Here is a 17251-nt window from a genome sequence, read left to right as displayed (position 1 = left end):
TCACCCAACCCACAGCTCCTTAGGGGATCTATACAGTAACCCCCGACACTGACCTGATCATCCTTTAGATCAGTGATGGAGGGTTTTATTTATTCATAATTAGGTTTTTTTCTCCACTTTATGGTGAAATAACATGACACCCCCCCCAAAAAGGGAGTAGGGAATGACCAAGCTTGTACAATGGCAGTTTTGATGCATGAAGACATCCCCACTTAACCTCAGTAAATTAAAGTGTAGGAAAATGTCATATAGTCAAGGAGTCAAATTGTAGGGGGAATCTGTTCAAAGATAATGCTTTAAAACAATATGCTATCCATTATTTCTACTTTCAAAAGTATTGAAAGGAAGCAGCTCTACAGTCTTTAATTTTCACCCAAAGCTGTCACAAGCAAAGGGGGTCTGGGGGCAGTGGTGGTCGATCGACAGAGAGATCGACCTCTGACTTATGAGACGTATAAACAGGTCCACATCTCTGCACAAAAATGTGAAGGAAGGTGCTGGAATTTGTTTGTTTGCTGCTGAAATTGTGCTTCTTCCTGCTTGCCTCTGTCACAGCCACTTCACTGCTAATTCTCCTCATTTACAGGTCAGCAAATACAGACGTTTTGTGAAGTCCCTTGGGTGTAATAAGAGTCATTGTTATGTTCAAGAGTCTGCTGCAGACTGAGGAGAGACGTGTTCTCTATTAGTCCTGACCTGCAGACTGTTGACAGTGAGATTCACACCACTGCATAATGACTGGTGCAAACAAAACATTTGTATGGTAACTTTGTAGTAATATATGAAACACATGAAATATGCAGGCACAATGGGAAGAGAGATAGTTGTGCACCTACAACTAGAGGCGCAGGTACAGGGGTTTTAAACAGACAAACATAGACAGATATTCCCATGTCTATATGACACACAGGTTAATGCTTCATATCCTGCGTTGCCACTAGTTCTTGACACATGAAGACAGTGTAATCAGATTGACAACTTGACATTGGACAACGTGTCTGGGGGGCTTTATCTGGAAGACGTGACTGGACCTGTCAGGCTGTGTCAGGCCACCAGCTGTGGGGGCCTGGCTGACATCCAGTGTGACACCACCCGTGGTGTTTTGTCAGCTCTGCTCCCTAAGTAGAGAAAGTAAGTGCGCCGGACAGGTATTTTCACAACACATGATCCTCAAAAATGGCATTGTTGGCTGTAAAAAAGAAAAAAAAGAAACAGAAACCGGCAATTTGTGACTGTTTGAGACTTATTTACTGTTTTCTTAGGTTGGATAAAGTTGGCTAGTTGGGCACTAAACCTCACTTCATCTGAGATGTTAAAATCTCACTCTAGCTTCGACACCCACAGGACATCATAACACTGCCAAGATAAACCAGTGCTCATTTATCCCTCTTTAAATAAAGACAAAATACTGACTTGAGATCTAAATTGTGTAGCTGTTAGCAAAATTCCTCTGTTATGAGGTAAAGAATGCACATCACTGTTTCAAAATTAGTGCTGGACAATGGGCACAGTGTGCTAACCTGAGAGTACCTCTGAGGAATCCTGAGCCTATTATGGAAACCTTTCTCCGTCTGATAAAGGAATTACACTGGAACACAATGTGATGAACATTGTTGGATTTCCCGAGTCAGGAAATAACCCTAAATTAAAACACTTCCTTTAGTAAATATCCTTCATTCCATCGTCTTGGTAAACATCTTCCAAACCCTGTTTTTGTTTGTGTTCCGATTAATACTTGATTCTGACATTTAAAGATTCTTCAGGCTACTTGTGCAAGGCTGTTGTATGAAAACAGCCGCGGTGCTTGACATGGACTAGAATCAGGCTGGCAGCAAATTATGCTGCTTCCACTCTGCTGTTTCTGTTTCTTGCAGGGAGGGCACTTGAGGTCAGTTTGTAAATCCCTTCTTTCCTTTTGCCACACCAGGGTAGGAATAAACAACTTCTTTCTAAATCCATGTCAAAAGTGCTTCCCTTTTTTTTACACCATCCTGTCTGCAGCTGAAAGAAAAGCTGTATGGAGTCATGAAGAGGGTTATTGACACATTTTGTCCCCAAGCGTCCATATTTTATTATTAACCTACTGTACGTTCGGTGTGGTTTTGTACTCTTGAAATAGCTTCAGATGGAGAAAGTAAGGAGGTTAAACCTGCAGAGAGTCTCATCACCCACGCCTGTCACCGGCTTCATTCATAAACACAATATCCGTAAATCCAATAGTGACCCCGAGACATAATCACTCTGCTTCTTCTGAGGGCTGCTTCAATCTTTCTCTGTTTATATTCTCCTCTACCTCCTCCTCCTCTCTCTCTGCTTCTCTTTCTCTCTGGATTAATATTAAGGAAGTTCAAGCAGACTTCCAGCATCACAGTTGTTGTTTTGTGTGCATTTTATCACATTTCTGTGTGCTGGGAGCTGCCATCCTAGTTCTGCCGGACAAAGTACCATGATTATCCCCCCCCCCCCCCCCCCCTTTCCTTTGTCATAGTGATAGCTGGGAGATATTTTCAGTGAATTCCTCACAAGACACACAGTCACAGACACGCACAAAAAACACATTATATTCTCTCATTCATCAAGGACTCATCTTTATTCAAGACTCCAGAATCTGTTGGCACAGTAACTGTTTGCTGAATCATGTATGAGCAGTCAGCCACTCGGAAACGGTGAAAGAAAAGTCACAAGCATGTAGATTTCTTAGAAGGAAAAAGGTAAATCATTGAGGGTTGTTTTTTAACGGCTGAATGAGAAAGACCGAGGAAGAGTACTCGGCTGTGGTGGCAAGGTCAATGAATGCGAATCCGAGTGCATCTACATTTGAATTGGGTTTTCACTAGCAGGGGCCTGGTTCACAGTTTATTCATTAAGAAAACTGAAGGAGGTCACTGAAAGAAAGCATACAGTTGAATGTATTTACTGCCTCTTTGATGCTGGTAGATAACTATAATAAAAGCACTGATTGTGTCTACAATAATTGCAGAACCACACTTTTTTTTATCTTAATGACTTAGTTCCAGATTGAAACATAGTGTTCTTATTTAACTATTCATTTCATGTGAGTGTGAAGCTTTACTTACTGACAGCCTGGGCAGTAACAGCCCTACAAAGAGCAGCATTAGGCTAGCCACACACTAGACGATTGTCAGCACGATTTAGGATTCAACTTACTATCCCCAATGGCAAATTACGAAACTGATAATTTTCTCAAATAATCCTCAAGTGTTTGGTGACAATATGACTACTTTACTGCTCCAGACCAAGTCGGAGCCAACCTCAGATCCTAAGTATTGAACATGTTTATAGGTGACATATGCTCTTTTTCATCAAAATATATTGGTCTAAGAGGTCCCCAAAACATGTCTTTAAAGTTTATTGCTCAAAAAAAACTTTGAAATCAGATTTTAGTATGCTTGTAAACCCCTCTTTTTCAGCCCTGCTCAGAACAGGCTGTTTTCTGTGTCTGTGCCTTTAAAGGTGACATATTATGCTCTTTTTCATCAAAATATTTGGTCTAAGAGGTCCCCAAAACATGTCTTTAAAGTTTATTGCTCAAAAAAAACTTTGAAATCAGATTTTAGTATGCCTGTAAACCCCTCTTTTTCAGCCCTGCTCAGAACAGGCTGTTTTCTGTGTCTGTGCCTTTAAATGTGAATGAGCTTTCTGACCACGCCCCCTCAGGAAGTGGATGTGGCCTCTGCTGTCCAGCATGTTGATCTAATGTTTAAATTTTGGCTGAATATACACGGCTGCTCACAGACCCGCATTACTTCAACCCTCTGAATTTGATCCAGAATCTGATCCTGACGGAGAGGCACCTACAGCAGGACCTTTCTGAAATATTGGTCACAGATTTTGTATTTCTTGTTGTTTTATTTGTCAGTATGTCGACATGTGTCTTGGTACACAGCTACAGCTGATAACATGTAGTTATGTGGCTATGCTAACTAGCGCTAGCATTTTTCCATGAAAAATGAAAATCATCCACTAGATCTTCAAATCTACAGACGTGGGGAGTAAAACCGACCTTTGTGTTTATTAAGACAGCCTACAACTAGCATGCCTCCCTCCTGAGGTCCTTGTTAGCACACATGTGTGCAGGTAATGAAAAACGGAGGAGGAGTTGAGTTGTATTTTATACAGTCTATGGGCTGAACAAGCTCCGAGTTCTGACTTCCGTTACAGACCGGATAGCGTTAGGGAAAACTGAAACGGCTCGTTTCAGCACACATTTACAGAAAGCTGGAGAAATCAGAACAGGGGCAGAATGGATTTTTTTCATTTTCGGGGCGTTTGTAGACATGCCAGGGAAACATATTTCAGGTAGAGAACCATTAAAAAGTCGATTTTGCATGATGGTCACCTTTAATATTTACGATCTGAGGTCAGACAGCCAGCATTTGGATCATCCTCCATGTTTGTTTATCTACTGAAGTCAAGTTTCTGTGAGATCTCGTCTGTGGAATCACCACTGTGAAATCGGTCGGGTGTGTCCTTGTGTGTTTGGACTCTCATGGTTTTAAAATTGACCATGCTCATCTAGTGTGAAACAAGTGTTAGCAGCTAACTACATTTTTCAGTATCTTGTAGTTGTTGTGGTCGCTGTTTTCTGAATCATGTAGCTTTTCAGAGGCTTTTTTAATGTGCAAGTAGTGAGGTAGCATCCTCTGCAACCCCACTGCCTGCGATCGATCCCCAGAGACTGGCATCATCTACCTCCAGTGTTCCCTAGTTGTTTTGAATGGAGCCTTTTCAATCAAAGCAGCACTCCACTTGATTTATTAACGACAGAGTATTCCACAGTTTTCACATATCTACATCAAGTAACACATCTTTTGTTCTTTCTTGCACTGCCATTAAATAAGAGACATCGGTTTAGAACATAAATGTATGATGTGGCACTATTCCTGTAGTGTCATAACTCCACACATTAATACATTCTTGACATGTTGTAATATATTCATATTCCTGGGGTGGTTTTTCACACATTAACATACATTAATATAACGATCTGATGCCAGCAGACTAAAGGCCTTTACGTGCTTTTACTGCACATTCACACTGTGACCTGAGTAACTTCCCCTGACAAGGTATGCACTTAGACTTGACTTTTGACCCCAGGCACTAAAAAGCCCACAGTGCATCATTAGAGCAGTGGGGGACTTAGGTCACAGCGTGCATAGGTATTCAGACCTGCTCCACCTTCAGCTAACCTGCACTACATACACATCAGGTAAAGGCTCCAAAAATCTCAATAAACCAAGCTCTGAGATTTCTCAATGTTATCAGAAGCTCTTTCTTCTATTTTAAGAGAGAAGCAGCATATTCATATTTAACATTAATCAGTGGTACAGCCTGTAACAGTTGGTAGACAGTTGTCTTCACAGACTGCCAGTAAGTTGTCTGATATTCTGCCAGAAATAAGCCAATAAGGAACTCATAGAAAGTTTAGTTAGGTCAGTAGCTGGGTTATAGTCGAAGTTTCAAAGAGATTCGAGTTGATTTTCATGTGATATATCTTTTTTTTCATTCACATTTTATTAGAAAATGTCCCTCAAACCATCACAGTGATTTAGGGGTGGCACATTGTAAAGATTTTATTTGATTTCTTCAGGCTTCTAACACATGTTCTGACTTTTTTTTATTCTCTGTAGGAAATTATGTGACAAGTACTATAAATATAAAGTACCATAAGACTCTGGAGCAGTACCAAACTTGTTCAAGAACTCATCTGATCAACATATCATCTGGGGAGAAGTTGTTCCGGTTGCTCTGGTTTATCTGAAAATAATTGTATTTCCTTTTTTTAAAAATGTGAAAAATAATACAAGTCAAATAAGTAAAGAGAAATTGAGACAGAAAATATCCTTCCCATTTTTCTCTAACTCTACAATACAGGATAAGAGCTTCACTATCCTTCAAACCAAATACATTTACGGAACAACAGATAAATATGCATGTAAAAACGAGGGCTGCAAAAATAACGCCTTTTTTTTCACACCGTGCAACTTTGTCCCCTTCAGCACACCATAGCTAAGCTACCACAGTGTCTTCCTGCTTCCTGCTACCATGATGTAAATAATAATTCAACTGTGCTTCTAAATGGCACATTTACTTTTAACCCTCCTGTTATGTTCGTTTCTCTGGAACAGCAACGGTTCCTGGGTCAATTTGACCCGGGGCATATTCAATTATTCAAAAGTGTCAGAACCCCAAAAAATCCCAATACACATTTTTTTTTTTTAATCTAAGTTTTAACTCCATTACTAACCATTTAAATCAAGATTTAGTCCATTGCTGTTCTTTAACTCTCACAGATCATGGTTCAATGAGGATAACTCACAAATTTTTCATTAAAATTAATGTTAAAACTTTTTTTAATGTACATTGGAAAGACCTAAATATAAATAAAATAGTTTTACATAACTTATATTTTTGTTATTTTATTTTACATTTTAATTTCTTATTTTTATGAAGTGATGTTGATAAATTAACACGACACCTCTTCTGTCACATGCTGCCCAGATTTCTATGCTACATTTAGCTGGTTGGGAGCGCATATATTGCCTAAAATAGACTTTAAAGGGTCAATTTGACCCGCAACATAACAGGAGGGTTAATATCTCCCATAGGGCTCAGTTTACAAGTCAAAAGTAACATGCACTTTGTGTCAAATGGAATCAAAGTATCACTGAAGTACTAGCATACAGAAACTAAGCACACAGGTGCAGCTAATGAGACTAATGACGGTAGGCAGCTGCATCACAAAAGCCAGCAGAGCACTGAAAGCAAAATCTGAAATTAAATCAGAGAAGGTAACCACAGAACTTAAAGATGACAGAAGACTGCACTCAGTTGATTCTTAAGTTAAGACACCTGTAAGAATGGTTTTACATTGTTAATATGGACTGGTTTGAAATGCTGAATAATGGAATTTTCATCCAAAATGTATGATCCCAAGAAAACACTTTGGTGTTCCCATGTCTTTGGATGAAAGTTTGGCATATTGAACCTTTCCCCCATGATTTTGTCTGCACTTTGTACAATGAATTTCCTGGATAGATCTAGAGTAGGATATATAAAAACCCTAATGTTGAGATTTCAAGAAAGCAGACTAATTCATTATTTATTTGCCTTTTCAAGTAAGAAAGACCAATAGAAGTTATCACAAGGTTAATATATTCTGTATCCCAGAGCAAGCTGTCTTACCAAACTGAATACTGTACAATGAGAGCCTCTGAGGGCGGTGAAGAAGAATTCAAGGACCAACGATAGAACTATAGAGCTTGCTGACAAAGCACATTTTGAGTGACAACAGACAGAGCAGCACTTGCTGGGCGTCATGTCAGAACACTGAAAGACGTCACTGCAGGAGGCACAGCACGACTCCGAGAGCAAAACACGGGTGTGATACAATGAAAAGCGTCACTCTTTTAGATGTAGTCCAAAGAAATCTGGAGGAGATAGTCAGCTCACCGTCAGTCTGACAACATGCCCACCGTCAAAACTTGGAGGTGGCAGTCTCGTGCTGAAGGTGCCAGGTGAGGGACAGAGGACTTGTGAGGAAAGTAATCCTGCTGAATGAGAATACTTATGTTGACGTGATAGTTTGCGTATCCACAAGAGGGATATCGAGCTCATTCCAGCAGAACGGACTTTGTTTACATATTCAAGTCAAACCAATTAATGTAGATCAGCACTTGGCTTAAACTTAATTTAGGGCTAATGACCAATTATGGGAAATAACCGTATAATTGGTCAGGCCTGTGGCTTGGCCAGTGTTTATGTTGCTGTCTGTTGGAGAAGTCAGCACTGTAAGACTGAAGTGCAGGAGCAGCTAATTGGGTTAGATAAAACACACTGATTGGAGAGTGGCTACTTGTTGGATTTATCAAGTTGCAGAGTTTTGAGCTTACATGATTGGATGATGTAAAATCATAGCTTCCCTGATTTTGATTCAAAGTACAAGTGGCATAATTTGTGAATGGAGAGAAGCCAAGAGGTGTGGCTTAAATAAGTCTGTGACAGTAGTCAATGAACAAGCAGAAGCAAAAGATTTAAGGATAAAATAGTCTCCCCTGCACTTACTGCACTCTAAGCTCTATATCAAATCGTAGTTCCTTTGTATCACTGCAGTGGCTCCGGGAGAGTAAAGTGACAGTCCTGGCATGACCCAGTAAAAGCCAGGTCTTAAATCCCTTTGGAAAATCTGTGGAAAGACCTCAGTATAGCTGCTCACAGACGCTTCTCTTTCAGGCTGACTGAACTGTGTGCAACTGTGCTCTGAAAAATGGGACAAAATCCTAACTCAGATGCTCCAGGCAGATACAGCCTCAGAGGTGTCATTGCTGCCAAGATTAATTTTCAAAGTATTGACTTGGACGGTTTACTAATTTGGACGTGATGCCTGCAGTTTTTTCTCGGTATGTCCAAAAAGTATTTTTTCCTTTTTTTTGGGGGGGGGGACGACAAGTCGCCCAAAAAATTAACACCACATTCCATTTTGAGATAATGCTGCAACACCATAAACTGTGAAAACTGGCTGGAAGGATAGTATCTAAATGCACTAAGCATCCACTGTCAGCTTTCCTGTGCGTGTCAAAATTCATTGCGAGCTACAGGGGTAAAAAAAAATCTCAAATGGGCTTCACTTGTACCTAAATCCTGACAGAAATTGGCTAAAAGTGTTGGATTGCAGAAACGGAAAAAAGGGACACGGCACCAGCCCCGTATCTTTCCTCAAGCCAAATGAAAACTCAGAGTGATGCGTCAATCACAGGACTGGTCACAGTGACAGAGACTGAGAGTGAGTGAGAGTCAAACAGCCAAAAGAGCCAGCAGCCTTTGGGCCTTTCATGACATGACCTTGTCAAGGTTAAGACAGTTAATGCTGAGTGACTTGGCTTTAAAACGCTTTAACAGGGTTATTACAGTGGAGAATAGCCACAGGAGGAAAAGGGAGCCCCTTAAAGATGACTGATGCAAGATGTCTTAACACTGTCTTTGAACTACAAAACCAGTTCTCCTTTGGCAGTATGCATGGAGCTTAACTAACTGCAGTGCTCTCTCTGCACACACACACTTTTTTTGTTACTGTTGCTTACGGGGGCTGTTTACTGGTTTACATTCATGTTTTTGGAGACCTTGTGTAACCTCAATTATAATGACTTCTCAACCCAACATGATACTTGACCAGTGATTACGCTCAAACCACAAAGTGTCAGCTGTGTCCACAATTGGAAGATGAGTCCACTGGTTATCACTTTTTTTTTTTTACATTTTTCCCACAATGTTCAGATAAGTAGACACACATAAACATATTTGCAATCGTCAACATTCTTGTGAGAAGCCTTATCTGCAAAAGATGATTAAGGGTGTAGCTGACTTGACTGACTGATATTAGGTTGAGTCAGCATTTCAAATATGGCATCCACCATGTTGGGCCTGAAAAACCTGATGCAGAAATCAGTGGGTGAAGTTACTGAGACTGTGTCCATGTTTCATAGTCTGTGGTCTTTAACTGATAAAGTGAACCAACATGCAGAAATTTGTTTTGAAAAATCTTCTAACTCTTGATTGTCTGTACTCTCAAAGTCCTCACAAAGACAGACATACGAGAGCCTAGGCATACACAGAAATAGAGCTAGAGACTTTCTCACACAAACACACACACACACACACACACACACACACACATATATATATACTAGGGATGCACCAAATTACATTTATCACCGAAACAACATGGCCGAAACAGAATGTTGTGATGACGCAATCAAAAACTGCAGCCAGACACGCTTGTCTGGATAAGGGCCAACATGTCTGCATCCGTTCTTCTTCTAATTGCAGCACTAAAGCGTCTTCTAAGCAGAGGTTCAGACGGACCACAGAGTGAAAACAATGAAAAGTACACTCTTAGAGTCTGTCAGCACATGTTTCACTGAGATCTATTCGGATCCTCTGCACTTCATCGCAACTGTACTTGATCCGCGTTATAAAGATCATTACTTGGATGTGGGAATAAAGCAGCGCGCACAAGAAATAATCCAGGCTGCGATGGATGCAGAGAACCCGCTTGCAGAAGGAGAACAGAGCGGCATAGGGGCAGGGCGTGTCCAGAGCTTGTTGACCGGGGTGGCCCAACTGAGGCTCTCACAAAGGCAGGGGTGGCCAGTGCATTTACAAATAAATAACATTTACCCTTTCTGTCTTCACAACCTACTTTCATTAAAGTATTAAACAGTTGTTATATTCCCTTTGACTTAAAAAAAAACCATGACAATGTGGCATACATTTTCTAAGCTTAATTTTTTAAGGATTTACAAAAGATGTTTTTTCAAAGTCACATTTGAGGATAAAGAGCCTAGAAAATGTCTGTGCAACACGAACAGAAAATGCATGGCTTAATCTCAAATCCAAGGAGTGAAATGTTACAACTGTCCCTGGTCTCCCTACTAATAATTGGCATAATAATTTATTTCGGTTTTCGGCCTTGGTTTCCTCATTTTCGGCCAAGAATTTTCATTTTGGTGCATCCCTAGCGTGCACCCTCGTTGTCTGATATGTTCAATGAGATCCTTGATTTTAGTGAGGCTAGTACACGGTCATAGCCATAAATGCAATGGTACTAATAATTGGCATAATAATTTATTTCGGTGTTTCTGTTTTCAGCCTTGGTTTCCTCATTTTTGGTTTTGTCCAAGAATTTTCATTTCGGTGCATCCCTAATATATACATGCATATAGTACAGCTCTCTAGCAGCCATGGGGTCTTGACAGCAGCAGGTGCACCTAATTCCCTACAGAGGGCAGCTGAATGACAGATAAAAAAGGAGACAATTTAATTAATAGCCACATGTGATCCCTGGCAGTAAAATGGTTGGTATGTTCAATGTGAGATAACAGGCCACCAGGCTGATCAGTAGTGTTCTTCTAAAGCTCAGGTGAGACTGACAGGTCTGCCTGTGGGTTGTGGGAGTGTGTCTGATACTGACAGACCAAACGTCAGCGCTGGAATGAAATTGCTCCGCAGTGATTGTGGAGATATACGATGCGCTTAGTTCCCATCTGACAACCAGTAAATGCCTCTTATCATCCGTGACAGGGTGTTGTCACATACGCAGAGCCGGATGTGGACTTGTCAATAGTCCTTGTAATATGGTGCTTACATATACATGGTGCACATTCCACTAATATGAAAGTGACAGCTGTGAAAATGCTGTGCGGCTAGATGCTACAATCCTCACACATCCTCCTGACAGGCCACTCAACGGTGAATAATGCTGGAATGCAGAGGTCAGCTTAATTAAGGGAGAGACAGCAGTGCGTGTGGCTGTTTCCACAGAGCGTAACTAAACATTTGCTCTTTTGTCTTTTTCAAGTGCACATCATGTATGGCACTTTTAAAGGGGGCCTGGGATCATAGTTGCTGTCTGTTGCCTTTTCTGAATGTAACAGTATGTTCTCCAACAAGCCATGTCTAATTTTCCCCATCAGTGCGGGGACAAAGAATGCTCCAGTGTGCCCCTGATTACCGCCCAGGCTGTAGATCAAGTTTGCATGTTCTCGCTGGTAATTAGAAAAAAAAATTATTAGGGGACAGGGACTCTCTCCTTTTCATTATGCACTTGCGTCAAAAGGTGACAATTGAATGCAAGTCGGAGTTCACACACGCCAAATCATCAGGGGAACCTCCAAAATGTGTTCATGCATTTTACACAAGCGCATGCACACACAGAGAATAGACTTGCAGAATGAATTCTCCCTCTAAATCAAGCCTGGCGGCCCTTTCCCTGTGGCTTATGTAACAAAGTAGCAACAAAAACAAATGGATGTCTCTGAAGGATTGTGCTTGTGTCTTAGCATATTTAAAAATGCTGTACACTTAAATTCCCTGCAGCCATTTTCCCAAGCATACTGTAGCATTCTGGATTGTCCATTTTTAGAAGCAGCTTCTTATAATGTCTTGTTTATTATTTGCAAAAGAAGAGCCTATAACCTGCGTCACAAGCTACAGGAGTTTGAAAATACCCACCAGTTAAAATTCATTTGACAGTATATGAGGAGATGTTCTTCTGTCTGAGATCAAACATTTGAACACTTCAGGACATGAAACATATCAAACACTTCAATATATTAGAAGTGTGTAAACTACAGTGAGCGACTTACCACCGCATATAATCTATAGTGATCTCTCAGGGAAGCATGATGTAAACAAAAGAGAGGCTGATACAGCCTACTGAAGAAATGCTTTGCAGTACGGATAAAATCAAAAGGGTTTAGATGTATGGAAAAGGAAAACGTTCTGGTCTGCAGTGTGTTCTGTCTTTGGAGAGGACTGGGGGATGAGATTTCACTTGTTTGCTTTTTTTGTCAACAGTTGCATTCTGGTTAATGTTGGCCTCCGGGGCTTATATGTGTTTATTGTCGTTAAAAATAAACAGACAGAAGCACCTTTCCCTGTTGTCCTCCTATATCTCATTTCAGCTGTTGTGGTCCACCATGCAGACTGTCTACGCTATCATTCAGGTTTTAAAGACAGGATGTCTAATCATGTATTTTAAAACTAATTGGGATGGCCCCCATGAGTCTGTGAGCTCTCGCTATGGGTTTAAGACTTGATCCACAGACCTCTCGTATTACCAGATCATTTCGACAAACATGGTTACCAACCAAGATCTCAAACCAGATTTGATCTTTTGTTCTCACAAATTGTTGTAAGATTCCTTTAGTCTTAGCTGCGTCTGGAGTAAAGGAGGAAAATGGCAGTAAAAAAATACAGCGTACCACACAGAAACTGCCTGTGAGACTTTCAGGATGTTTTATTTTTCATGCTGTTCATATTTTACTCCTATATATGTTGTAAGTTGACAAAAAAAGTTGTCCAGTCTTGTTTTTATCAGCTCAGAAATATATCTAAAGTCAAGTCCTTAATGTCAGCTAAAGATCTACAGAAACTCATTCCTGCTTTTATATCCTCCCGTCTCGATTATTGTAATTCACTGTACTCAAGTCTTAGTCAGAAATCAATCCACCATCTCCAATTAGTTCAAAATGAAGCAGCTCCTCTTTTAGCAGGAACTAAAAAATGTGCCCACATCACCCCCATTTTAGCTCATCTACACTGGCTGCCTGTTGATTTTAGGGTTGATTTTAAGATTATTTTACTGACTTTGAAGGCACTACATGGACTTGCCCCTCTCTATATCTCTGAGCTTTTATCCCCCTCCAAACCTGGTCGCAGTCTGAGATCCTCTGGCAGTGCTCTGTTAGCTGTTTCAAGGACCCAACTGAGAACCAAAGGGGACAGGGCGTTTTCAGTCAGGGTTCCTACACTCTGGAACAGCCTGCCAGAGGACATCAGACTTGCAGAGTCAGTCCCTTGTTTTGTCATTACTCAAGACACATTTTTACAGAAGAGCTTTTATTGTGTGATTGTATTTAATTTTAGCTCTGTTTTTAAGGGTCTGTTTTATAAGCTTGCATGCTTCTTAGTTTTTTTTCCTTTTATTTTTTTTATCGCTCCATTTTGCTTTGCACTTCTTCTTGTTTTTATTGCTCACTGTGAAGCACTTTGTTACCTGTATTGAAAAGTGCTTTATAAATAAAGTATTATTATTATTATTATTTTTACCTTTAGCTCTCTAACTATAACCTGGGTATGTTTTCAGCTGTTGGGATCACCATCCCAGGCGCCGTCGGCCTAGCAGGCTTAAGCGCACTCCCATATAGAGGCTGTTGTCCTCGTCACCGTGGTAGCTGGTTTGACTCCCGACCTTGACCATTAGCTGCATGTCTTCTTCTCTTCTCTGCTCCTAACATTTCTTGTCTTTCTTCAGCCATCTTATCCACTAAAGGCAAAAACACCAAAAGATATAGTAACAAAAAAAAAAAAAGATCTGCAATCAAAAATGTAAACATGTCTTTGCTCTCTGCCCCACACATCTGATAACCTGCAGTGCCTGACACGTGATCAGAAAGACAGAGAGAGGTCCTACAGTACATCCCTCCTGGTAATGCAGTGATTGAGGTGCGATGTCTTGTGTTCAATATGAACCTTCTCTTTAAAAGTTATGTGTATCTGGTTGCTGCCAATGTCAATCTGCACTGTCTTAGTTTTGGAATCGCTGAGAAACGCTACATATTTTACAAACCTCGTCCACACACGGATCACCTGTTGTGAGGCTGTAATTTTGAAAAGATTATCAATCAATCAATCAATCAATCAATCAATCAATCAATCAATCAATCAATCAATCAATCAATCAATCAATCAACCTTTATTTATACTCGAGAGATCATTGAGGGGCAATCCTCATTTACAATGATATCGAGTCATTTAAAGTAACATTTAAAAAACAGACACAAAGAAGCAACATAGCATTTTTGAATTGGATATAAAAACAATTAAAAGATCAAATAAAATAATAAAAGGAGGTGTTGGGGATTGACTATAAAAGCACTAAAATAAGATGGGCCGATGATACAAATGATACAGTAATATACACAGGTTAACCTAGCTAAAACAGTTGCAGAGCCGGGTTGAAAGGTTAAAAATTAAGATTCTGAATTGTCCGAAACTTAAAAGTGCATTTAATTCAAGACGCTGCTGCAACTTGTTCCAGGAGTCAGGAGCAGAGAAACAAAAGGCAGTTTTTCCCAGTTCTGACCAAACTCGAGGAACATGCAAAAGTAGCTGGTTTGAGGTGCGAGTCTGATAAAAACGGTCTGGGTATTTAAGAAGTTCAGTGAGGTATGGTGGTAATTGTCCTAAAACAGCTTTATAAATAAAAAGATTCCAATGGATATTGCATCTTTCATGGAGAGAGGGCCAGCCAACCTTATTGTACAGAATGCAATGATGTGTGTGAAAGGGGTCACTTGTAATAAACCGTAACGCAGAGTGATAAATGGAGTCAAGGCGTTTGAGGGTTGAGGATGGTGCATCATTGTAGATTATGTCCCCATAATCCAAGACTGACATAAAAACAGCCTCCACAACCCTCTTTCTACAAAACCTTGGAAGTATAGATCTGTTTCTATAGAAATGGCCGATTCTGTCTGCAAGATTTTTTTTTTTTTTTTTTAATTAAGTTGTGTTTTTTTGTTTGTCTTTCTAAATCTTGCTGCTGATGAATATTGTCAAAAGATCAGAAACATACAATACATTCAGAAAAGGGAAACAGTAGGAGGCGGGGCAGGACACTGCTGAGTGTATAAAGACAAGATAGCTGCAGGTTCAGTGTGTGTGTGTGTAGGAGGGGGACGTAACAGGAAAAAAAAAGTGAGCAAATGAAAGTTGTGACGTCCAGCGTCTTACAACAAGAATCACAGATACCCTTTCCGGGGCAGATATTTCCAAATGTTGGTGAATTAATAATTTCCTGGCTCCATCACTGATGCTCTCTTTGTCTCAATCATTTGAATGTCCAATCTGCTCTGCTTCTGTTGTCAATGACTCATGTGTCCTCTCTTGTCTGTCTCGTGGGTGTGTGTTTTGTCTGCAGGGAACATCTTCGTGGTCAGCTTGGCGGTGGCAGACCTTGTGGTGGCCATATACCCGTACCCTCTGGTCCTCACCTCCATCTTCCACAATGGCTGGAACCTGGGATACGCCCACTGCCAGATCAGCGGCTTCCTCATGGGCATCAGCGTCATCGGCTCCATCTTCAACATCACCGGCATTGCCATCAACAGATACTGTTACATCTGCCACAGCCTCAAGTATGATAAACTGTACAGTGACAAAAACTCGGTGTGCTATGTGATGCTCATCTGGGCGCTGACTGTGGTGGCCATCGTGCCAAATCTGTTTGTGGGTTCACTTCAGTATGACCCACGAGTTTACTCATGTACCTTTGAACAGTCTGCCAGCTCGGCCTACACGATCGCTGTGGTGTTCTTTCACTTTATCTTACCCATCATGATTGTCACATACTGCTACCTGCGCATTTGGATACTGGTCATACAGGTGAGGAGGCGGGTCAAGCCAGACAATCGTCCCAAGATAACGCCACATGACGTTCGAAACTTTGTCACCATGTTCGTGGTGTTTGTGCTCTTCGCCGTTTGCTGGGCGCCTCTCAACTTCATCGGCCTGGCCGTAGCGATCAAACCTGAGGTTGTGATCCCGCTCATCCCCGAGTGGTTGTTCGTAGCCAGCTACTTCATGGCCTACTTCAACAGCTGCCTTAATGCCATTGTGTATGGTGTGCTGAACCAGAACTTCAGGCGCGAGTACAAGCGCATCGTAGTGTCAGTGTGCACGGCACGCATCTTCTTCCAGGACAGCTCTAACGACGCGGGAGAGAGGCTCAAGAGTAAACCGTCACCGCTCATGACTAACAATAACCAGGTCAAGGTGGACTCTGTGTGAGCCAGAACCCTGAGGACACTGAGCGGACATTAATGGATATGCTGTGACGGAGCAAAAAAAAAGAAAAAATCAGAGTGAGAAAAATACCAAATATAAATATAAAGCTTCTATCCACTGAGCTGTCCGTAGACTGTCTTATGGTGCTAACTGACCTCTGAACAATCACAGTAAAAACAGGGGCGCATACTATCTTTGTCTTTTATCAAGCACTTTGGTTTGACTCTGCAGTACCTGTAGTACAGTAAATATATGATGTCCGTTTTGTTTTCATGTTTACAGTGATTATATAAATGTATCATGCATTATATAAGTATTTATTTTGTATGAAATGTCATGTAGTTCTATAGTAAAAATATATCAGGTTTCAGTTAAATGAAGACACATTTTATCAGGCCTATAAAACGTTTCTGCAAAACTTGGTTGAAAATATATCCAGAAGTTTATGACGAAGTCAACCAATTTTATTAACCTCATTTGTGACACTGTAACACTAATTGAGTGCAAGCGATGTGGGTTGCTGCTGTCTTATTATACCCTGCAATACATAAGGTGGAATATGTACTTTATTATCTCTCTCTCTCTCTCTCTCTCTCTCTCTCTCTCTCTCTCTCTCTCTCTCTCTCTCTGTCTCTCTCTCTCTCTCTCTCTCTCTCTCTCTCTCTCTCTCTTCTCTCTCTCTCTCTCTTCTCTTCTCTCTCTCTCTCCTCTCTCCTATATCTCTCTCTCTACCACCTCGTGAGCTCATTATACTGTATGCATGGATATCAGGAAATGTTCATATGCAAAATAAAATCTGATATTGATGGAAGATTTTCTTTTTTCCTAGGTTCAATTTACTTTCAGATGCAAGTTTAATGCGCTTCTGTCAATGCATTCAGCA

At 40.7% G+C, this 17251-nt stretch overlaps 1 protein-coding gene across 1 annotated transcript in view; it reads left to right on the top strand.

Annotated features, from left to right (window-relative positions):
• mtnr1aa (melatonin receptor 1A a) overlaps positions 1-16976 on the top strand; it is a 47666-nt gene extending 30690 nt beyond the window's left edge. Inside the window, exon 2 of the mRNA XM_034688236.1 lies at positions 15503-16976. Coding sequence (XP_034544127.1) covers positions 15503-16371 — 869 coding nt within the window. The 3' untranslated portion in view covers positions 16372-16976. The remainder of the gene's footprint in view (positions 1-15502) is intronic.
• The last annotated feature ends 275 nt before the right edge of the window (positions 16977-17251 follow it).

The sequence above is a fragment of the Notolabrus celidotus genome, chromosome 7 (assembly GCF_009762535.1).
Source record: "Notolabrus celidotus isolate fNotCel1 chromosome 7, fNotCel1.pri, whole genome shotgun sequence".
Lineage (NCBI taxonomy): Eukaryota > Metazoa > Chordata > Actinopteri > Labriformes > Labridae > Notolabrus > Notolabrus celidotus.
This window is presented reverse-complemented; position numbering and strand designations above follow the sequence as displayed.